General features: G+C 34.3%; 2 protein-coding genes across 2 annotated transcripts; one reads left to right on the top strand and one right to left on the bottom strand.

The window, feature by feature from the left end:
* Positions 1-123: 123 nt before the first annotated feature.
* Positions 124-17,887, top strand: LOC137403938 (protein artemis-like). Its single transcript, XM_068090066.1, has 10 exons — positions 124-224; positions 4,451-4,502; positions 6,094-6,178; positions 7,178-7,255; positions 8,933-9,165; positions 10,377-10,518; positions 11,420-11,684; positions 14,160-14,275; positions 15,489-15,636; positions 17,370-17,887. The coding sequence occupies exons 2-10, from the start codon at positions 4,456-4,458 to the stop codon at positions 17,477-17,479; spliced, it is 1,224 nt and encodes a 407-aa protein (XP_067946167.1). The 5' UTR covers positions 124-224; positions 4,451-4,455; the 3' UTR covers positions 17,480-17,887.
* A 55-nt stretch (positions 17,888-17,942) lies between these two features.
* LOC137403939 (ubiquitin-like protein ATG12) lies at positions 17,943-23,787 on the bottom strand. The gene is made up of 3 exons (XM_068090067.1): positions 23,678-23,787; positions 21,024-21,177; positions 17,943-18,478 (listed from the first exon to the last, which is right to left on the bottom strand). Exons 2-3 carry the CDS (start codon positions 21,154-21,156, stop codon positions 18,243-18,245), a joined length of 369 nt encoding a protein of 122 aa, XP_067946168.1. The 5' UTR covers positions 21,157-21,177; positions 23,678-23,787; the 3' UTR covers positions 17,943-18,242.
* Positions 23,788-24,544: the final 757 nt, after the last annotated feature.

Below are 24,544 nucleotides of genomic sequence, written 5' to 3'. Positions count from 1 at the left end.
AAGTAAGCGATATAGAGACCGGACTATACGTCATTGGAAATTTTAAAAATCTTAGAACGAGGAGGCGGTAACTTAGTATCGAGTTAGCTCTAAGTTTTTTTTGACAATTGCTATGTCCACGTTTTCTGGTGTTTTAGCTGGTTATTATTCTAATTTTTCGTTGGATAGATTTGATGCTGCCAACCTTGCCAGCACTGGATTTTGGTTATCTCATGCTCATTCAGGTAAAGCATATAAAGACAAGCCAGAATAAAATAATATCTGCTCAGTTGTAGAATACACACCGCATTTTGCACGGTTGTAACGCATTGTCATTCCTATGTGTACGAGTAAAGCGTTGCAGAACTTTGGTTACAAACCCTTTGTCTACTGCAAAGCAGTTGAGAGCCTCCTTTTTTATCTCATTAGTTAGTGTTCAAGAGTGTTGTTAAACATTCTTGAACACTAGTTAACGAAATCCGTATGTTAGTGGAGAAATAAAACAAATTATATATACGTGTTTATAAATTTATACATTCTGTGGAAATAGGTTTTTAACAGAACATTTTATTTGGTTATAGAAGATTTTCTAAAATGACAACATTTCAAAGCACAGAAACAATAACAGTCACAATCTAAATATCCTATTTTGTCAGATGCTTTCATAATAATTCATTTATACTGTAATAATTTCATGAGACTGCTTCTAAAGGAGTTTGACCTGCAATACTTTGGCAGGAAGAGTGTTAGTAAAGAGAGCTTGGCTGATCCCCTTATTAATTGGTGGAGTGACAAGCTTGTTGATAGATGCTTAGCTTACTTCAATATTCTTTTGGAAATGTATGTATTTCTATATATGGCTAAACTCACCAACATCGGGCCCTAAGTCTTAACTTACTTACATTTGGTAATGGCTGTTCACACATTGGTGAAATATGTGAATGAGTAGCAAGTAGTAGTAGTTTTTAGCAAGTAGTAGTTTCATGTGAGGCGTTAACTTTCAATTAATAAGATGTATCTGTTATTAGTAAAAATGACCGGCTGTGGTTCAATAGTTTGCACACCAACTTATGATTTATGGTTTGAGTCACACAAGTACCAGTGTTAGGTAGCCGGTGTTAGGAAAGGCATCCAACCACAATCACTTATATAGTGCATTATTCCAAACTCTGTTGACTCTGCTTGAAAGCCTGCAAAGCTTTCTCACAGTGGTATCCAGCAATCATGAGTTTTATATGTTGTTAGCAAAACATAACTACCAAACATCAATGCAGTTGCTGACAGATCATGTGACCATTTTCCAGTTTTAGTAGGAGCAACCAGAGCCACAACCTTTATGTTGTTCTCTAGTTTTAAGCATGTCGACGAAAAATACTAAAATTCATGTTTTTAACTATTATACAAAAAGAAGTATTTCAAATTGAATTAGTTGACAATATTAATCTGTACATGATACATATGATCTTGCCATGTCCATTTTTCTTTTGCCTGTTGCACGCCATATCATTTAAACAACTCTTTTAAAACCATTGACAAGGGTCATTAGAGCCATTACTAAATATTTGGTTGGCTAGCCTTTGTTCCTAACAACAGTCTGACACTTTCTGGCATGCTAATAAAAGGCTTTTCAAGCTTTTTTATGTTGATTACTTAGTGCTATGCTGTTTCTGTTTATTTGTCAGCTTATGCATTGGCGAATCTTTTTGTATTTGGGCTCCGCATTGGCCAATTAAACATTGTGATATTCTGATCAGCGACCGATTGATATTTGATGTATTTGTCAGCAGTCATCATGTGACTAACACTTTAGCAGACACACAAATTTAGCGGACTCAAATTGTTATAAAAGTCAGGGCTTAATCTTTGGCAGGCGGCAGCATGGACTGAAGTTTTTTTTCAGTTTTACCTCCACATAGTTGTGGTAAAAATGATTTTGTATGGTGAACGTTCTCTCATCTGCTTTCTTGAATTGCTCTGCTGCCCACTGGATTCTCTTTGTGCTCCTGACAGTCATTCTTTTCTTTGACCTTTGCTACCATGGTGACCACTGTCAATCTTCCCTTTACCACTGATGTAGAAATATCAAGCACAATTGGCTGTCTCCATTGTTTTTTCAGTTGTGTAATGTTAACGGTTGACTTGCAACAAAATTCACATTACAGTTATTTGGTATCAAAAGATTCACTATGTCTTACTCTGTTGTGTGGTAGGTGCAAAATATGTGGAAATGTGATTAAGGGCTCTTAAAAGCTCAAGAGTGTTGGTCTATAAAGCTGAGAGTCGCTAGTTCGAATTTCATTGAGAGTACTCTTCTATCCCAGCCTCCAACTGTAGCTTTGGACAGACAGACATGACTCTTATTATAGTAAAGACTAACCTGGTCACCTTTACATCTCATCTCATTTGTAAACAACATCATTAGTGCAAAAGTAATTATTATCGTGCCAGCATTATATAAGTTCATTCTTAAACATATTCAAGTATTTAGAACTTAAATTGAGTAAGTAATGCAACATGAGGCATTTGATTATAGTCTAGTATTAGATCAAGTCAGTTGAAAACACTTATTGTGTCTTAGATTTGTATGAGATTTTTAACTTCAATATTCAAGCACTCAAAGTTTGTTCCTCCTATGCCAGTGTGCAGTTGTTAATCAAATGAACCAGTGTTTGCATCACTCACCCCAGTATTAGTGAAACACTAAGATGTCACAGTTGTTTCAACAATTAATCTTTCATGTTTTCCTAAATTAATTTTAATCATTGTGAAATGGTCTTTGTAGGGAAAAACCATAACTTTTTTTACTTAACCATGGAAGTGTAATTATTAGTAGACTTGAATTTAGGGAGAATTGTGCATGTAATTTCAGATTTAAAGCTTTGTGGTAAGCTCTGGGTTATTGTTGTACCAGCATTGATTAATCTAGCATGATTAGTTTTGGTTTAACAAAATGTTTAATTTTTGTGTGGTTAATGAGGTTACAACATACCTATAAACCTACAACATACCTGCACAAAATACTTGTGCCCATTTTAAGGACAATTAGCTTTAGACATATGCTGATCTGGCAGCGTCTGATAGATGATAGTTTTGGATTTATAGACATTATTTTCCAAAACTCTCGAATTAAATAAAGTATATCTGGTTTTAGTAGACTTTGTCAAAAGGTGACGGGTCAGTAATTGGTAAATTAATATTCTGCTGCATGGTTCTGTTTAAGAAATTTTCTTAGGTTTATGAACTGTGGTAAATTCACCTAGCTGCCATTTATTGAATGGTATGCTAGCTCAGCAACGCATGGAACAAGATATTTTGAAAAAGTCAGTTCCACCTTTTGATGCAGCAAGCAGAAGGACATGTGAAAGATGAGGAAAACCTGTTTATTTACAATAGGGACTTCATTTGACTAAAAAAAACTAATAACCCACAACTGAGAACTTTTCAAGTTCTACAGTGTACATCATAAATTAGTTAATGTCTTCTTTCAATTACTCCTAACTACACTTGTGAAACACAGAGGTGGATGCTAGTCAAACCAAAATATGGCACAACCAAGCTCTATCAACCAAGATCTATCTAGTCCCCTACAAGTTGAACATCATTTGCAGTGGACAAAAAGTGTTAGCTAAAAATGAAGGGATCGAAAAAGACCTAATGGTCAAAAACTATCCAGCTTACCTATACTATGTAATCAATTAATACATAGTTACAGGAGTTTCATTACTCTGATAGCTAGTGTTGGCTCACATAAAGGCTAGTGGATAGTCTAGAACTGTTGGTAAGTAGCAGACGTTGAATGATGGTCGTTCTGTTCTAATCAGAAACATACTAGTATGAGCATTGATTATAACTACTTAAGTTCAATTCGCTCCAGCCTCCTGATCACTTTTTGAATATCACTAATGATCTATGAAAAGCTGTAATTATTAGATGAAATCATGGTAGGTACTGTGGTTATTTTGTCACAAAACTTTCTCAAATCGGCACACTGGGTGTTTAGGAATCACGTCTGTCCTTCATGTGACCAACTTGAGTTGGAGAAAACAACAGGTTTGTTTGACTTGGCATTGAAGTCAAGCTATTAGAACACTGGAGGTTTTTTAAATAAAATAATTGTGTGCTTAGTCTCAAATTTGAAACTTCGTAGCAAATTTAAGTTCAAATTGAAATCGAAATGAACAGTCAAGGTGCTGCAAACTAAACTGTGCAGTTCCAGGATTTCGCTAAAAATAATCAGCCTTTTGTTTTGGACCATATAAAGACAGTCAGTCTTGATGAAATTTTGTGGTACTGAAAAGTGTTCTAGCGTTCAATAATGAATTGTTTATTAACTAATTTTAGGAAAGTGTCTGCAATTTGTTACCTTCTATTTTCTATTGAGTTTTAGAACCCACCTGTTTTTTTAATGCCATGTTCTTTCTAATTTTTGTCATTCCGAAATACTATTCTCTGCTCTTTGGTTTTTTCGTAGATCATATGGTCGGGCTCAGTTCTTCAAAATTCTCAGAGCGTCTTAAAACCAAGTAAGTTCTCTCGCTAAATCAATTTAAGCATCATAACAGATTTTTGATCCTTGTTGGTTGACCGGTTTAGTTCTAATCTAATGCTAATCTAATTCTGATCTAATTTTAATCTAATCCCATTTTGATGAGTTAAATTATAAAGATAAATGAATATCTGCAAAATTCAGGTCGGTATTAAAAACTGAAAAAAATGAAGTTATTCAATTCCTGTTTAGCCACAGCAAGTTCAAGTGTCTTTGAACTTTTATGTAAGAGAAATTCGCATGCTTCAATCATGAGCAGAAATAAACTATGAAGAACAATCTGAACAAAACACAAGCATAGCTGTTGTTATTTGATTGTTTCTTATAACTAACTGATGATAGACTGCATGATAGACTGCATTGTAAAATATCTGAATATGGGTAGTAACAGAATAAGCAATAAGGTAATACTTGCCATCGAATGACCTAAAGATGATGAAAATTATTTATACTGACTTCACTATTATTTAAATGAGCGTGAAACACTGATTATGTGATTAGTTTGGTTAAACTAACTTCACAAACAATAATTTCATTTTTATGTTGCAATAAAAAGTACACGCAGTCATATGAACCTTTCTAATGTAAATGAGACAGTTTTAATTTCGTTTTAGAACAAAATTAGACTTGAGGCAATTGTTGAATTATATTAGCACACCATGACACAAATTTGAAAATACGTTAAATTTCTGTCTGCTGCTAGGTTTTATTTTTATTCAATAACTAAAGCGAATTTATTTGTAAAATGAATTCTATCATAAGTGGAAGGCTAATTTTACATGCAAGGGTCTATCATTGTTTCCTATCTTTAAAAGACACCACTGTCAACAGTACCATCTACTGTAAACTTTTTAAGCGAGTTAAGAAGAATGTAAAGAATAAATGTAGAGCTTTTGGCAGCTGGGGTGATCCTTTTCCAAGGCAGTGCTAGGCCCCATATACCGGTAGCAGCCAAAACATAAGAAACAAAATATTTCAGTTGGAATTGCTTCCACATCCCCCTACAGTCTTGATATTGTGCCATCTGACTTCTACTTGCTTGAACTTGTTAAAGAGTTTCTGAGAGGAACCCACTCTGATAGTGATGACGAGGTTAAGATTGCAGCAAGCAAATTTTAAAAATTTCAATCTAAAGATTTCTTTGCTGAAGGCATTCAGAAGTTGGTACCTTGATAGCAAGTGTGAGTCATTCCGTGAAGATTATGTTGAAAAATTTAAAAATATTGTAAGCTTTTACTTATAATAAAATACTTTATAAACCAGTTCCCCTTATGTATTGAATGGCCCCCTTATGAAGTGTTTCATAGTCAGCAGTTATGCTACGTATATAGTTGTCAACATGAAGAAGTTATTATTGTATAAAATTGTCATACTTAACTTGTCATTCCTTCTTTTAGAAAAGTCTTTCTCTTAGAAATACATATACAGGTATACCTATCACTAACAAGTATCTAAGGTGTCTAGCAGTATTTTGTGTTTAGTCTGCTTCAGTAATGTGGTTAGATTTGTATTTGGTAAGCTGGTTATATCTATGCTTATATGAACCTTTGAATGTACAACTGTTGTAGTCGAAAAATTAAGCTCTATTGTACGGAGGTTACTAGGAAACTTCTTAGTTGTATGAAAGATTACACTCACCTTACAGACTATACGGTATGACAATCTCTACATTTCAGTTGCTTTCAAGTTGGCTTGTGAGTTTTGTCTATATGTGTAATGAGTATGGCTTCTTGGTTAACAAAGCTTGTGGGCGGATTTGTTCACAAATCTCTTATCATTTCAAGGATGATGAGAGATTTTAGGTTTTTATGAATAATTCTTTGGAATGTTCTGAAATAAAAAGTTTTTTTCAAGGGTATTAAGATCATACTATCATTTGCTGATGGTCAGATAAAGCAGCAGGGCCCATCGGTAGCAATAAAATTTCAGTGTTATGTTACTGTAAAGTTTATCACAGTTTTTATAGCCAGCTACTGTTGAATCCACATGCAAGACTGTGTGTATAGTATTATTATGTATAATAATATTTAATAATATATTTAATTATATATTATTATATATTATTTTGCATAATAATATATAATAATATATTTAATTATATATTATTATGTATAATAATATATAATGATATATTTAATTATATATTACTAATATTCACACCTGACTGGGCAAGGATTTAACAAGAATCTTAGTAAAGCCATAACTACAGTAGCTGAATTGATTTGGTAATTTCATGTGTACTGCCTGAGCAAACAACTCCCAATATTGTAACATAATATTGCAACAGATGCTTGCAGGCAATCCACTAGGTAGAAGTAATCTTTTTCAATATTTTGAAAATTTGGTTGATTAATTGTTTACTTCATACTGGCTTCAACTATTAGTATTGTTCATGTTCTCTACAGGGGAATGGTGGAAAATATGCAGTTGCATTATAATATTAGCATTCAATATGTCTCACCATTTATGCACAGCATAGTTAATGGGTTCTAGCTGCTTCACCATTTTAATATGATATCTTTGGTCGATGTTCTCTGGTCTTTGGGATCTGTTGTATTGTTACATCTATTGTGTTACTAGCTTGCCTTTAGTTCATTGTCTCTAGGAGGTCATCAGAAGGTAGTGAGTATATAGTTAATTGTATGTTTGTAGTGTGCACTTCCAATAGATGAGCCAACTCTAATAGGTATTCCAATACTAGATGGTGGCGGGGATGGCACGATTCCACAGGTATAATTTGGCATCATCAGTTTTTTTGTAATCTGTGCTTGTTTTAGATTGCAGTGATCGCATTTATGGGACCGCCTAGTAATTTCATAATAATAGTTTTCATTGATGGCATAAACTCCCTTTTCCTATAATCTCAGACCATACATATTGTACATATTTGAAAAGCAAATTTCCTAGACATTCTGTCTACTACTAAAGGTGCACTCCAGTAATAAAATCTGGTTAATGGGCACCCATTATATCCTATCAGGTCAATCTAGGATTATGGTATCATACCAAATACTAGGATGCTAGAAATACTCTGAAGGAACTTAAAAATACCACAATATAATTTTTATAGAGCTATGTTCTAAAATTATGTCAAATTAAGTTGCGTTTTCCACAAACTTGAACATCATTTGTTTTGAATTCTTTAGTGCTTTATGCCGAAAAGGCCAAATTGTACCAAAATCAAACTAATGAAGCAAATATCAGTTAGTTTCACATAATATTCTTATCCAGTACATTCCGAGCTTTCCATTGATGTACATATTGTCATAATTCACATAATACCAACGCAACAATATATGAATTAACAACAAAAAATGTGTTTATTGTAAGTGGTCCAATAATTACGATCACCACTGTAATTAAATAAACCTAGTTAGGAAATTTTATTTTGTATTAAAATCATTTTAAAACCGGATATGTTGATCAAATTGAAACAATCAATATGGTTTTTTACCAATTTTGTTATGATGGTGTGAGGTAATGAAAACAATATCAACACTTGGTTAGACAGAAAGCACTGAAGTTTACATCAGCATAAAGTCTAAAATATTTAACATTTTATACATGACTGACTTACTCAAAGAAGTACTGTTTGATTTTTAGTTTGGTTGTTGATACGATTAGTCTAACCATTTTGTCAAGGCCGAAGATGCTTTTTTGTAAAATGGCATTCTGATGTATAATGTCACTACTGTGTAGCAAATGTGACACTCAAATACTACTAACTGAAGAGTTAAGATGTATTTTTAGTACTTCTCAAAGTTGGCTTACACAGTTACTACTCGAATCCGTTGCATTTGCTTTCAATTTTTTAAGTTACAGAAAGCAAATCCATCTTTTGGTTTCATGCTCTGCCAATCAAAAACTCTCTATTATTGCATTTCTTTAAATCACTATCTCATGTCTTAGTCACCTTGTATGTTGAGGGCAGTTTTGTTTTTGGGCTTGTAGAGGTTGGACAACTCTTGTATCATTCATTGGCACTTCTTTGTGATTGACTGGCTACACAGTCGATGTTTAAGGATTTTGTATTTTTGATTATTAGTAATATATTCATTGTCAGCAACAACATAGACCCTTTGTTAAAATTTTTATGCTTAGCCTTTAAGAGTTGTGAAATAGATTGAGCAAGTCGCAGGGTAATTTTATAAGAATATGTACGACAAGATAAGATGGTTTTAATATATTAAGCAGATCTTGAAAGGAATTTTTCATGTAGAGCCTGGACTGTATTATCATGTGTCATTTTTGTGACATGTGAATGAGTGACACCACCAGGGCACTATCCAGGCTCTGTTTCACAGACCTTTTTGTAACAAGCATAACAAGTGACCCTGAAAATCATACCAGCAGGGAACTGTCCATGTTCTGTTTGACTGCATTACCGTATGACATATTTTCTGACAGGCAAAACAAGTGACACTTACAGCTATACCAGCAGGGCATTGCCCAGGCTCGGCCATGTTGCTTATAGAGGGCGAAGAGGGTAACATTCTTTATACAGGAGACTTCCGGTTTGAAATAGGTACAGCAAGGTTGTTGTCTTCTCTACATGACACTTACGGCAATCCTAAGAATTTGCTCTCTATACACTGCGATACTACGTTCTTCACTCCAAAAGCCCACCATCTTGCCTCCAGGTGGTTCCTTCAACTTTTTTTCTCACGAGTAGTTTGGTATAGGAAGTGTGTAACAGCTGATGAGGTAGTTTTGGTTGGCTGGTGTGTAACATTTTCTATGCGACCGCTTACTTTTTGAATGTAATTCATAAAGGTGCTGGTGCAGTTTTATATTATGAATAATGTCATTCTTTTACACGTAATACAAAACTATCAGTCTGTGCTAGCAGCATACATGTAGCATTGATGATTGAAATTTATAATAGCTGTAGTTTTGTACTTCGTAAAACAGTGTCTGTTCGCTAAATATGGTCGTTCACCCTTAATATCATGAAGATTTGAATATGGAACTGCAGGCTATTACAAGATTTACAAAGATGTATATATATGTATATATATGTATATATATATATAAAGCCACATATATACATACACATATATATATAGTAGCTAAATCAGTTGCAAAAGCATATAAAAAGAGAACTCTACACTAAAAACCTAAAAGATAATTAGTGGAGTATGAAATATTTGAAAAAATATTAAGAAAGTAAACTTTTAGTAATTGCGCTGCAAATTTGTTTCGTGCGATGCACTCATCAGACGCGGTTGGATTTTTTAGTTCAACCGCTTCTGAAGAGTGCATCGCACCAAACAAATTTTGTAGCGCAATTACTAAAAGTTTACTTTCTTCTTAATATTTTTTCATATATATATATATATGTGGCTTTATATATATACATGTATATATATATACGTGGCTTTGTATATATACGTGTATATATATATATATACGTGGCTTTATATATATATATATATTTATTGTATATGTATATAAAGCCGTGTTGATTGTGATGAACGTTTTTCTAACAAAATCATGCAAATTTATCCATATATGGCATATTCTGTTATATTTATTATGCAACCCAAACCCAACGCAACATATCGGTTGTTAATTTCAAATTTTTTCAGCGCTTTTTTAAAGTTTTCCATATTTGAAACAACCAGCTCATGAAAACTCAGCAGTTGGTCAGCCATAGATCAGCTGTAGACCAACTGTGAAAGTGCTGTAGATCAGCCACAATACCGCTACAACACAGCTGTCGGTCTGTTGTAGTTTAGCTATATATTAGCTGTGCCTCAGCTGTGGGTTGGCTGTAATTTAGGTCATTTAGCATGGTGGTTCGTATAACCATGAGTGTGGATTCAATGTGGAACTTGTGTGCCTTATTCAGGTCAGAGTGTGAAGAGGCCATAGTCAAAGAAGTGAAGGAGCACATATCTCAAGGACCACAGCATCATGTGTTGCTTAGGGTCAAGGCTAAGCTAGGCTATGAGAATGTCTACAGAGTTATTTATGACCATCTAGGGGTCAAGGTTAGTTGTGGTTAATACAAACATTAAAAATATACCGATGTAAATATGCAGATGCATATGACCCTATATCTAAAATTTTAGTATGTCATTTCTAAGTAACAGGATGTGAGAATTGCAGCTAACAAAAATAGATACATGTAAATATATATACATGTAGATACATGTACATGCATATTGTAACTGTGTACCAACTTACACAAAATTTTAGTAGATTCTGTCAGAAAGTATTGACATTTCTCTATGATTTGTGACTGCTGTTGATGTTTGAGGTGATCTGACTGCCAGGATGTTTTAAGATTAAAATCGACAAAACTTAAGGTCAAATGAAAGTGTGATTATGACATCTATGGTTTCAAAGAGACAGATAGAATATAGACTTGTAATGCTGCAAATTGAACACAATAACTGATATCAACTAAAGCAATGATAACAACTAGTCACCTCATTTCACATGATCTTTTCTTCTGAACGTTTTAATTGCGATGAAGTTTTGTCAATTTTAATCTTGAAATCCTGGCGTCAGATAACCTCACAAATCAAAAATGATCTCAAATGATAAAAAATATCAATGCTTTCTGATAAAATCAGCTTGTGAAAGCCCATCTTAAGGTACATAGATGTATCAACAATATTGCTATGTATAGATTTACTAGGGTAGTGCTAAAAATTGACAATACAACTCCGATGTCTATTAAGTCGTACGAGATTCAGAATAATTCTAGTGCATTCTGATTGCAATGGCTATTTTTCATTCGGTAGATATCGAATAATTCTTGCGGAGCTCTTGTTACAGTTGGAGCAGACAGTTCTACAACTGACATTTATATAATAGCATGATGTTGCTTAATTTTTTCTTCGCTATCGTAGGAATTGACCGAAAAATGCTCCGTGATTTCTGCAGACGCACATACAGAAGAAAGATGGCCACCTCTACTCTCAGCTGCCAGACATCTTGGAGACCATTACTACCGACCCTAGTAGCCAGGTGCATGCATGCTGTCAATACATAACGACGGAAAACGATGCATCTGCCTCTTCTCACTCAGTCTCCAAATGTGAGACTCTCCAATCTCCAGGAGTTCAGACTAAAGTCATTCACCTCTCGACCATCTGGTTTGTAGAATCGGAAACTGTGCAGACAACTTTTCGGGTTGACGCGAATACAGGTTAGTTATAGTAGTGTGCTGAAGACAAGGTCTTCTGATGCACTTTAAAATGCTTTTATTCAATAAGCAGTTTTTAATTTGGTCTCTCCGCAATGTGATCTGGATTTTTGACATGATCAGGAACGGTTTAGGCAATAGAAGTTGGCAAGGAGTCGTGTGCTCCACACCTACTTGCTGCTAGAATGCAGGCTCCAGTTTTTTACTTATTCCTAATTGATTATTGGTTGACACTTTTAATACCTGGTGTATAATTTGAAATCAGTTGCCGTGAAACCTCTATTGGAATGTCATAGCGCTCTATTTTTAACCCTTCCACTATTATAGTGGTGCTTTATTAAAGGTGGTGTTCAAATTGCGAGTGGCGTTATATTTTTTGAAATGGCTCATCAGAATTTTGGGTAGATAAATTGAACCCTTTTTATGAGTGAAGTGAATATTGCCTATATTTTCCACTCTCTTTTCAATGGAGTGACATTGACTTCTTTGGGTGCAATAAATCTGCTAATTTGCCTCAAAGTTGTCAAAAATCTTTAAATAAATATGCATCGGGAAGCCGAGAAATATCTCTACCAGTTGATATCTATTGCTTGCCGTGAACCCGCGATGATTTCAGTCTAAATTTGAAGGCATATTTTCATTTTATAACTATGTTATTATATTATTCACTATATTTAACAAGGTTGCATAAAAGCTTATTCCACTTATTGATATGTTATCTACAGTTTGCTTTTGTTTTGCACTCTCCTTCTGGCGGAGTGACATTAACTTTGTTGGATGCAAGAAATCTACTATAATTTACCTCCAAGTTGTCTTAGATTGATTGTAGTCTGAAACTAGGGCCTGGCCATCATTGATACTAAGATCAAGCAAAACATTTATTGTATAAATCTTGATTGTTCAGAAGCATGCTTTCCTTTGGCACAGTTCCTAGGTTTGCTATTATCCCAGTACCATGGTTACACTTTTGCTCTTAGGTAGTCACATGTTATTAAAGTTGATAGAGTTAGTATTGAGTGTTAACAGAATATTTGGTTAGCGGTTAATAACATAACAGTCAAAACTCGTAATAAAATTATAGATTACAGTGTTTTGTCTACATGACAATTGAATGATGCTTCCAAAGTGTGCATACATCAGCCATAGCAATCAGATGTTTGGTTTGCAAAAAAACAGCGCAAAATTATTGCTATTTTCTGTCATGTGTTGGCCTGAGTTCATTTGCTGCTGAATCATGACTAAATCAGTTGCTTTTTAAATAATAAAGCAATTATTGGATTCGCTAATAATATGTTGTCCAATCAAATGCAAGCTTTAGATGTATCTGTCTGAACCATTTTGAACATATCCAAAGCCATTCATTACAACCATTCACCCTTCAGTTACTTACCATATTATTAGTACCATACCCACTGATGTTACCATGTAAAGTTTCAATCGGGTGGTAATGTAACAGCAGGGCTATAAAGAGATGAGATGAGCTTTGCCAAGGCCTCTAAGTATGTGGTGAACCAGTTATGAATAGTTATGATATGTTGTAGTTACGCGGAGGTGTAGCTGCATGCTGGCCTCGCTTTTCAATGTTGTTAATGGTGTGGGAAGATGATAGTTTGCTTAAACCATAACTGTCACGAACAACTTTTATCGTATTTACTAAGTAAATCAGACACGCTGATTCCGATTTTGTACTTAAAATAAAGATTAGTCCACTAACTTTCAGAGTAATGAAGGCTTTTTTACAGCGTTTTAATATCGGTCTCGAAAACAACACAATCGGCATAACATGCTCCGCCCATAATTACGTGACGTAACCTAGCTTTTTAGGAACATAAGTTACGTAGGGATGTTTAGACCGATTTAGAATAATAGAGATGGGTGTTTTAAAATCCATTAACATCTAAATTCAGCCTTAAAAATAATATCAGTCTTTTCTGAAAGGTACATGTAGATAAGCTATTTAGCATTGCATATTTAAAAAAGCGTGATAACAGCGCTAGCTTGTGATAAAACCGCGCTTTTTGAGCTCATTTTTCTCGGCGTTCAGCCCATTTAAACGTCATGTAACAAGCTACGAGCAATTTTAAATAGTTTATATACCTTTCATGAAAAACTGAAATTATTTTACAGGCTGGATTTAGATAATAATGGGTTTTAAGACACCCATCTCTATTATTCTAAATTGGACTAAACATTCCTAACTTCCATTCCTGAAAAAGCTAGGTTTCGTCACATATTTATGGGCGGAGCTTGTAATGCCGATTGTGTTGTTTTCGAAACGAATATTGAAACGCTTTAAAAAAGCCTAAATGACTCTGAAGGTTAGTGGACTAATCTTTATTTTGAGTACCAAATCGGAATCAGCGTGTCTGGTTTACCTAATAAATACGATAAAAGTTGTTCGTGACAGTTATGGTTTAAGTTTAGGTGTAGCCTGGCAATTCCATGGCTACATTGTAGTCTAGTTATTTATATTTGTAGTGAGATGTTGTTACTCCTTCCATTCATCCTATACAGAGATAGCAGATTTTATACAATATCTAAGGCCAAAACGTGTGTATCCCAATGTCATACCGATCCAACAATCGAAAGAGAAGGTAACCTGGCAATACCGTTGTTTGGTTGTTAAAATGAATTACTCATTTATAGTGAGCCATAAGAATTTAGCCATAGACGATCTATCACGATGAACTAGAATCTCACAGAAGTTATATACATATATATATATATGTATATATATATGTATATGTATATATATACGTAGATATATACGTATATATATATATACGTATATATATATACGTATATATATGTAATAGTTACGTACGTCGTTTTTTCTTTTGCAAGTGCGGTGAATACAATATTAAGATGTTTAGTGAGGAGTAATCCTACCTCGGGAGTAGAATTGAACACACGCAACTGTGCCTCACTCGCCAACTTTGAGTACATGGGGTAAACTAGTAGTTTAGGACCAGCCTACTCCTGCGATACTTCTCGTAGCGTCTTCACAACAGCCTCCATCTCTTCCTCCCCAGTCAGAAAAATGAGAATATTCTCTCTGAAATCAGTATAAATTCTAAGTGAGCCATACACATTCCAAAAGTGAGCCAGTCATTTATAGGCGCACTCTCAATGGGCCTCTTGCTCCATACGAGCAAACAGCTCTATGAGTAGGTGGCAGTACAGTATTGGTGCACAGTTGCAGTCTGCTGCCTGTTCTTTGCTTTACATTGATGACTGTTTGTTCGTAATTATAGTTATAGTCATATTTCTGGTAAACAAAAGAAATATTTAAAAATGCAGCACTGTGTTATTAGGATAAAAAACAACTTGGGAGAGAGAGAAAAACTTCCCACGTTGACAATGAGAATATCTCTGTATCTTTTACATGGCTCGCTTAATATTTAGTAGTGACAGGCTCCTTGGAGAATTTTTGGAGGATTTGCCTCATTGGAGAATTTGTGCGTGTGTGGGTGTACTCCGTCTCTCGAAGACCCAGTAGAAGTTGTGTGTGTGTTATAAGAGCATTGTTACGCTAGTAATGGCTCTGTGATCTTAGCTAGACATTTTTGAGCCCAATGGAAAGGGAACCTCGGGGACGGATACATTGTTAGTTGTGGAAAGCAATTTAAGGTTAGATGCCGTTCTTTCACCCCCTTTTTGGAAGGTTGATCTTCAACCAGCTGTTTGCAGGTCAACCTTTAGTCTGCCTTGTAACAATGGTAAATTTAAACTTGATTCTCTCTACTCAACAAAGAACATGGTGACCAGGTAACTGAAAGTCTACTGCCCTCCGTCTTTCACCTGTAGGCTAAAGCCATGCTGCAAGCGTTGCTTACTGAGGAGGTACAGGGGTCCTTCAGTTCTGACGAGGAGCAGGTTGAATCCTGGAAACCAATAAATGGTATGGAGATGTGGTGGAAGAAAAAGCGAAAGGCTAGTTCAGATGACGAAGAAGGTTAGTGCGGTTTGTGTGAGTTCATTTTACACATTCCCTGAACATGTTTAGCTCAAACATACAATTACAGTTATCCCTTGCCACTTCTCGGCTAACCTTTCATGGTTTCCATACGTTGCAGTTGAAAAATGTTTGTTTAAAAAAATTAAAATAAAAGAACTTTAATTAAAACATTAAAATTTATAAATATACATTTACAAACGTGTGACTTCCTGCTCACAACGAACCCAGTTAATCTCAAGTACGAGTATTTCGATCAAATTAAGCCCCAACTACACAAGTAATACGTAAATTTATTCTGTCTTGAAATACTGGAACTGAGATTGAAATATAAACTGAACGCCAATCAAGATAACTGCAATTTACTTATTATATAGGAAATAAATACGATGTGTTTAAAAAACAGTTTGAGTGTTTTGGTGTTAAAACTTTGGTTCATATATTTTTTTTAATTAGTTTTCGTCTCGCAGATTTTTACTTGTCACAGGAGATGCCAGTCCCCATTAACCACGGAAGTGAGGAATTACTGTTAATGAGAGAATGATTTGAGCTTATGGGTAACTGGCTATTAATTTGATTGAGTATAAATTTTGTTCAATGTCAGTTTCAAACCAGCAAACTAACGCTGGGCTGTTGTTTTCATCCATTGCAGTAAATTCGCCATGGCCACTTTGGCACAACCATTTACAAAGTTTTTCTTTAGTTGTATTTCAAACAACTTTTACGAATTTTTATTAAAACGTACTATAATAAGAGCCACGTCAGTCAGTCCATCCAAAGTTTAAGTTGGGATTGAAAAAAGATTGTGTCATACTGGATTTGAACTCATCCCATTCAGCTTGGCAGACTGATATTTTCACACCTGCACCAATACGGCCACTTGATGATCTTCAGACTGCCAGGGTACTAGCTTATCTTGACAGTTATTTACAATTAAAATCTTACTAAAAAATATACTTGGCCATACTAACAGTCATTAAAAATACCAAGTCAAATGCCATAAGAATCAAACCTTAGGCTTAAACAGAGCCTTCCTAGTATGTGTTCAGTACTAGTGTTTAGACAGAATACGGTAGGTAGACACAAACCCCCTCACTAGTACTATGGAACCTCTCAATATGAATGTAATATCTATAAAAACACTGTGATTTATTCTACAGCCCAAATCATTTTATAACTCCATAGTAAATGCTACAGAATTGCACATAAAATAATTTGTTAAGAGAAATGTGAATCGATAAACAAATAATCGATAAAAAGAAAAGCTTGTTATTGTCTCGAAGGGGCGTGTGAACAGAAGACTAGACTCAGTAATGTGTAGGTTCACTGGTAGAGTTAGTGATAGAAATATCTGGCACAACTTACTCTAACTTACACAAGAAATAGTTTAAAGTAATGTAATTTACATTTGTGTTATTTTATGATTTATTGCTAATTTCATTCAGGATTTCTGTCTTCATGCCCAAAACTATTTAAAAATATTTCCAAGGTTTATGTTGGAAATGCCTTTGTATGTCACGAATATTATTTGGTCAGACTTTTAGCCTGTCAAAGAATTCATATGGAGAAGTGTTAGTAAATAAAGGTTTGACTATTGCAAAACATTATTTTTAATTAAATGAAACATTGCAAGATGCGATATGACGTAGTGTATGCAGAGAGCCCAATTTACAATATAACTTTTTGTGAAATTTTCACTCTGTTGTATTCTTCTCCATTACTCATGCTTACAGCCACCAGTGTAAAGGTCTCTAGGCCAGCAGCAGATAACATCAGCATTACCTCTACAACGACTAGAGCAAGTACACCTGAAATGGATCTTTGGTCTGACGAAGAGGGCTGATTGCGATGCCGCCAACAGCTCTGTAGGATTCAATAGTACAGTCAGTAGTCAGCCGCTGTCTTGTGGCAGCGATGAAGCTCATGTGTCGGATGTTGCGGTGACTAGTGCCTATCTATGAACTCTGCTGATGGCCTACTACGGGCTGGTTGTGTTAAGATGTTGCCTCAGCTTTAGCTAGACAGTGCGCTAAATGTCCTGAACTGTTCTGTAGATTTGATAAGCTATCAAATCTGGTTTTGGCTAATCGAATCGCTATGACAACAGCATTTTTACTAATTCAGCAATTAATTGAAAAATCACAATTTTATTGAAATCATTGATCTATGGCCTGACTTGAAATTTGTCAGAAAGAAGCTGAAGGTATTAGGGTATTAGTTGTCTTTTCGTACAGAAAAAGCTAGGCAGGAGATGACAACAATCCAGTTGTCTAGCCAACAGGTTGCAGCTACTAGGAATCAAAATGTAAGGCTAAGAAAATATCATGTTATATTTTGAAAGATGATAAATATACCAATGACTATAATCTTCACATTTAGTACTATGATACAATGAATTAAATACATTTTTGCTGCATGACAATCTCATGTTAATCATCGGTTTACAAGGCGCACTTCAATGTCTATGTATATATCTATTGCATGTAAATGCTGTATACAATTCACATGCATAAATTTCTACATGTATAGCATCTCTTCACAATTTTTGTGCATAATGATTGATGTATATGCTCAAATAAATACTATGCAATTGCGAGGAAGTTTCATCAACCCCAGGCTTCTGTTAAGCAATAGTGGAGCACCAGTTGACCATCACTGCCAAAACAGTCCAACAACTTTCCAACTTCCACATCTGCTGATGGGGCAAAGGTCTGTTTCACATATACAAAAAGTGACTTTGATGAGTCCATTTTTAAAATTTTCTTGACAAAGAGTATAATAGAGCCGATTGTTTTGTCTCTGGGGACACTCCACTTGGCCTTAGATAGAGTTGGGGTGGACCCTGCAATGAGCACATTAATAATTGAAGTCGATGAACAATATACTTGCATTGGCAGGCAAGTTCGACAAAGGGCAAATAAAAAGATATATATCAATATATATATATACATTGATGAATACACGGGCTATATATAAAATAAAAATTAATGTTAGCCCAGCTGCTTAGTTTTATTATTGTTAAATCAGATGCAGATCAGATATTATGTTTGTCATAAAATACATAATGTCAAGTCGAATGGTGATAATAATATTTTAGTAAGTAAACACATTTTTGATTAAAAAAAATAATAAACAAAAAAAATTTAAGTTTTGGAATTCAACAGATGCTGTGTTTTTACTAATTATGACCCCTTCCTTTTATATGATGATTTTTATTTATTATAATTTATAGTTACATAAATAATTATACTTGAGGTGGCCTATACGTGTATATACTTGGCATGCATATATGCACATATGAGATATATACATAAATATCATATATACCATATACATACATAATACTCTATATATTACATATACCATATATATATTACCCTATATATTACATATACCATATACATTGTATATAATATCCTATATATTATATATACCATATATATAATACCCTATATGGTACATATACCACATATATAATAACCTATACATTATATTACCATATATAAAAAAATATGTATACATATATAAAGAATAGGTTGTACTTATCCTTCAGCTACTGTCAGTTTCAAGGATACAGTCTTTCCTCTCATCAGGCTGTACGTTTTGAATACAGTCTGATGAGAGGATAGACTCAGGATAAAATAATTTGAATTGCACACTCAGATCTCGTGTAGCAGCTCAAAACATACCAAATATGCTACTAGTTCAAAGGCATGACGCTGACTGGAGCATTTTACTAGCGAGGCCAAGGTCATAACATGTATTGCAATAAACATATCTTGAAGGTTTTTGCATAATAACTTGTATATTGTTAATTTTGTTCTGGGTAAGGTACAATATCTAGGATGCCGTATTTACATTTTAACATCATTTTATAAAACAAAGCAAATCCAGAGACTAATATTATCATATTAATACTATACAAGAACTATACAGATAGATTATACAGATTAATTACTACTAATTATCATAATTAACTAGAAATTCCCCTGTCATACAGCCCACGACTAAAGTGATAATAGAAAAAGAAAGGGTACTGCCGGTTGAAAAATGCAATATTAGCAGTCAAATGGCACTGCAGTGCAATAGGAGAACTGCAATGGTAGCTGCAATAGCAGCTGTAATGTACTGGGTGTTATTATGTACAACAAATAGCAATAATGAAAGGAAAAAATTATATGTTCATATCTCTTCCCTGCAATAGGAGAAATGCAATATTAGAAGTAAAATGGTAAGCTGCTGTGTGTACACAGGCTGGGGAGCTGTATATCATCGGTCATAGCAACCAATATCAAGTAGTTGTGATATTTATTTAGATTTCTGTATTTATATCTAAAAAATTATGCTGAATTTAAAAATTTAAACAGATTTTAGCTGGTTGTCATAGAAATAGATGTATATTTATAAGAAAAGATAGGCCTATTACTTAATTTTGCAGATATTAAAAACGGCTTGGCAGTACTGCGATATTGGGCACAGCCGCAGTATCATCAACAAAATCTTTAGAAAAATAATAACAGTAACATATCGCACACCATCGGTCACTATATACTTCGATCTTGTAAATTCGAATGATTATTCTTATAACTAAACCTTATAATAATCGTACAAAATCGAATAATTATTCTTACAATTAAATATTGTAATAATCTTATAAGAATTGTTAGAAAAATATCATCGTCATTTCCTTTACTTTCACTGCATTGGACATCAGCTGGAATACCTAAAAACTCATTATAAGTGTCCAAAATGTCTGGGTCCAGCAGAATTGGCAAAATAGAACTATTACTTTTCAGTACTTCTAGTTCTACGTTAATTACAGAAACCTTCGGCAATGTCATAGACTGGTGAAACTTACACGGTTTTTTTTTTCGTTAAATGCGCTAAATTCGTTAAGTCGTTAACGACTTGATGGTTAAACTCTCTGTTCCACAGCCTTATCGGCGTTTCGTTGGCTGGTCTTAATTTTGATTTAAAAAGGCTTGTGAAGTTTTTATGGCAATTTCAGGCCAAATTAATCCGTCTATTTATGTATACTCCGATCACATGGGTTAGTTTTAAGATATTGCATCAACCTTGCAAAGACTTGGTAACATATTTAAATATGTTTATATGTGTTTTGTATCATTATTATACTTAAACGACTCTACGCAAAAATGGCTAAATTTTTTGATTGGATTTCGATACAAGGGTTTGGTAATGGCCGTTGACGCATAATTTTTTGGGAGTTGTGTGCGCATATGCATTTATCATAAAGCTCCCAAACAATCGCTTCGCTCGTATTTGGTCGTGGGATTAATACTATAATAATTAGAATCGATTAGAATACTTGATAAACAACTAAAAGCTTCAGTTAATTTTTACGAGGAAGGTAAGAGCAAACTCACCTGCTGGTCTCAACAGAACAATGATTTTATCTGAAGGCAGAGGACGGCAAACTAGTGGACTCTGTTCCACATCTGCACTCGTAGGGCTTGTAGGCTCATTCTCATCTGCCTTTGCACTAGAGGTCTCATCCATTTTAGCTAGGAACCCTCTCAACTAAAAATCAGCAATCTGGGTTGCAACAGATAGAAGCAAATCGTGCAGCATTTAGAGTTCCATGAGCCACTTTGGAAGCCTATTTAGACAGAGATATTATTTTAATTCAAGATTAATTTCATTAGATTAATTCATTCAAAGATTAATTAATTTCATCTCTTGATCACCCCATGCTTGAGCAACCGAAAATCATTCTCATGGACAAGTTAAATTAATTGAAGACATAAAGACACATTAAAACTATGGTGTGTCTTTTGAGTTTTTTAAATTAAAAATCTATTTCTTAGAATCTTACAAAAAGTTTTAGTCTATGATAAAATGTTAAAAAAATTTTTTGTTAAGACTGCTTAGTGGGAGAAACACAATCACTCAGGGCAGCCAATCGGTGTGCAGCTAAAATAATAGCGAGTATATTTGTTTTCATGTATTACGAAAATTTTTTTTACTTATGCAATGTACTCGCTAATTTCTAGTGATAACTAACTGTTTATTGATAGCAAGCGATTTGTGGAAATTTCAAAACACCAAATCAATAATTTTGATGCCAAGGCTAATTGGCCCACAACCAACAGACCAATGACGTGGGTTTTTACCACATTGGTCAAAACCAATAAACAGCTGCATGCAGTAATGATTTTGGTTAACTATCAAAATCTGACTTCAAGTTCTACCATTGATCAGCTTTGCTTTGTCGTCGGGTATTTTAAAACAACTTCCATTATTGAAATTCATATTCAAATTATTGCAGAATGGATAGAGTACTCATCGACATGCTCTAAGCTGTTTTACGTATTGTTTTTGTTTATATGTATACTAATGCTCTCAGCAAGACGTACTTTGGTTCTAGACTAAGAGTGATATTTAGGAATCTAACCGAGGGTAGAATTATATAGGTTTAGCTTAATATCAATGCATGGAAACCCTCAGTCTCTGGTCAGATTCAATGTTGGAGATGTTGTGAAATCGATCGCTTGTCAGATTAGACAGTGTTACCCATTGTAGCATTGCAAACACTATTATGAGAAACTCCTATTTGTAAACATGAAAACTGCAACTGACCTTTTAGACTTGTAAGTTACAAATCTTGAAGCTACCTTTTACATTTACTACCTAGTTGTGACAGCCCTCCATTGATATGCAGAGAGTTCTCAAACCTTACATACCACGCTATTGCTAAGATCGAAAATGCATTAGCTTTTGAGCTGTCTTGTCCATTGCTTTGGCAACTTTTTGAGCACTAGGAGAATGAGCGACTCTTCTCAAAGGTCAAAGATGGTTAATAGTTAGGTAGCTGCCATAGATTAGGTGCATGAGAGAAAAAGGTTTTACCAGAGAGCCAAAATATAGAAGTGGATTTATGAGCGTCGATCCATTGTAAGTCGTGTTAAGATAGCCGCAAGGATGCTATTAAATAACATGCTATGAATATGCATATTTATAAGTTATATAACGATAATCTATCAAATGATATAAATATATATATTCATGAACAAGTGACATAAACGAACCAAACTTACATTACTGAAGAAACAAAAATTTACATTTTAAAAACAAAAATATTGCCATCATTTGCTCGGATAGCTGCGTTCTGATTGTTGCTTTCAATGCAATGAACATCTTCTTGTTGTCCAACACTTTTCACAATATTCTCCGGCCTCAACTCTTCTTCTACACTGCTGAATTTGTCGATATTCATGTCCAAACAATTTTTCGGGAGAGCAAAACTTTTACGCAATGCATTTAACACAGATGCAACGTGTAAAAGCTTGCTCGCTAAACGTAACCTTTGGCCCAAAACTTGCAAACCGTTTTAATATGCATGCTCTTCGAAGTATTAAGACCGCGTTAAACAAGAAGCTACTATCAGCCAGAGACAGTTAGTAATTATTTCTATGGCGTTGCTTTGAAAGTTCATCTACCATCATAAATTTAAACTGTTTTTATATATGTAGGCTACTTCAAAGTAGAAAAACCGCATTCAACAAGAAACTACTATTAGCCTGAGACCGTTATTGATTATTTTTATGGTGTTACTTTTAAATTTTTAACGGAAAAAAGCGAAAAGTTCTGGAGCTGGACAACAAAAGAATTTACAGTTATTAATGTAAATGATTCATTATTAATAGGCTTTCGTAGACACTTTTCTATTGATCAATTGATATTATGGGTTCCTAAAGATCAAAGATAGTCAAAGTGGCGGTCAAATGGATGTGGCGTTCAAATGGAGGGTGGCGCTCTATTTTGCAACTCTTCTCTCGTAGTGGCGGTCTAATAGAGGTAGCCTTTAAATAGAGGTGGCCTTCAATTAGACGTTTTACGGTATATTTAGAAGTCATGGAATGTCAAAAAGCATGGATACAAAAAGTACTAACATAATTTGTATTCGTAAAGCAAAAGTGACTACAATCTTATTTTAAATGCCGCAAGTCTATAAAAAGGAAAGTCACTCATTTCAATGCCCTTAATAATTTGACACTAGACTTGCAACATTCTTAAGCACCTTGTAGAGCTTGCAGGAAATCACTCCATCTATTCAACACAAAAAGCTGTGGAAGGTAAACGTTTTCTGAATTGCTGATATATGAGAGGGTGAGATCAACTCAAGATAGTTCAGCTACAAAAGTGTGGAAACTGTATAATGACTCAATAACAATGTCATTGCAATGTTGTAATTCAATTTCAATGCAATGACATTCTTTATATGTCATTGCAACTCGCAGTAGCGATGACACATAGCAGATTGTATTTTGCAGACTATTCATCTGTGTAAGTACAAGAGTTGTGGGTTGCTTAATTATAGTTGTTCTAACTGTTGGTTTTTACTAAGAGACTCCCAGAAGTGATAAATGATGAGGGTACTCCTGTATTATTAGAAAAACTCAATTTTTTCCCTTTTTCTGTTGCTTTTTTTCTCCCTTCTTCGAGAAAGCTTTCTTTCTCTGCTGAGAAAGCGATAAGATTAGTAAAAACAACATTTATATTTAAGTACTCGTCAACTTCATTGCCTAATTATTTTTATCGAGAATAATCACTCCACAAAAACACGGCCAGTCACGACATGCACGAACTGGCTTAGTTTTAACAACGGAGTTCCATCAAAATTTATAAAACTTGCTTTCTCGTAAGTCGTTTACTTTTTCCAGGTTAAAATACTCAGAGAAAATAATGGTTAGTATAGATTTTCTTATCATTAAACAAGAGGTTTAAGCGATGTAAAATATTGGCTACACTTGGAAAGGCTATTCTACGCTTTTGTTTTAAATTTTTTGAGTAAGCCAATGTGTAATAAAAGTAGAATACTGCTTGTATATTACTCATTTTTATTTTAAGTCAGATACTCGATGATTTTAATTAGACTGAATGTTCA

The sequence above is a fragment of the Watersipora subatra genome, chromosome 9 (assembly GCF_963576615.1).
Source record: "Watersipora subatra chromosome 9, tzWatSuba1.1, whole genome shotgun sequence".
Taxonomy (NCBI): Eukaryota; Metazoa; Bryozoa; class Gymnolaemata; order Cheilostomatida; family Watersiporidae; genus Watersipora; species Watersipora subatra.
This window is presented reverse-complemented; position numbering and strand designations above follow the sequence as displayed.

What these genes read in the sequence shown, in the direction of transcription:
- LOC137403939 (XM_068090067.1), bottom strand. Translation starts at nt 21,156, where the DNA reads ATGGATGAGACCTCTAGTGCAAAGGCAGATGAGAATGAGCCTACAAGC. An exon ending in TGTTCTGTTGAGACCAGCAG is followed by an intron (nt 18,479 to 21,023) that starts GTGAGTTTGCTC and finishes TGCTCATTGCAG; the next exon opens with GGTCCACCCCAACTCTATCT.
- LOC137403938 (XM_068090066.1), top strand. Translation starts at nt 4,456, where the DNA reads ATGGTCGGGCTCAGTTCTTCAAAATTCTCAGAGCGTCTTAAAACCAA. An exon ending in CTCACCTTACAGACTATACG is followed by an intron (nt 6,179 to 7,177) that starts GTATGACAATCT and finishes GTATGTTTGTAG; the next exon opens with TGTGCACTTCCAATAGATGA. An exon ending in TCCAACAATCGAAAGAGAAG is followed by an intron (nt 14,276 to 15,488) that starts GTAACCTGGCAA and finishes TTTCACCTGTAG; the next exon opens with GCTAAAGCCATGCTGCAAGC.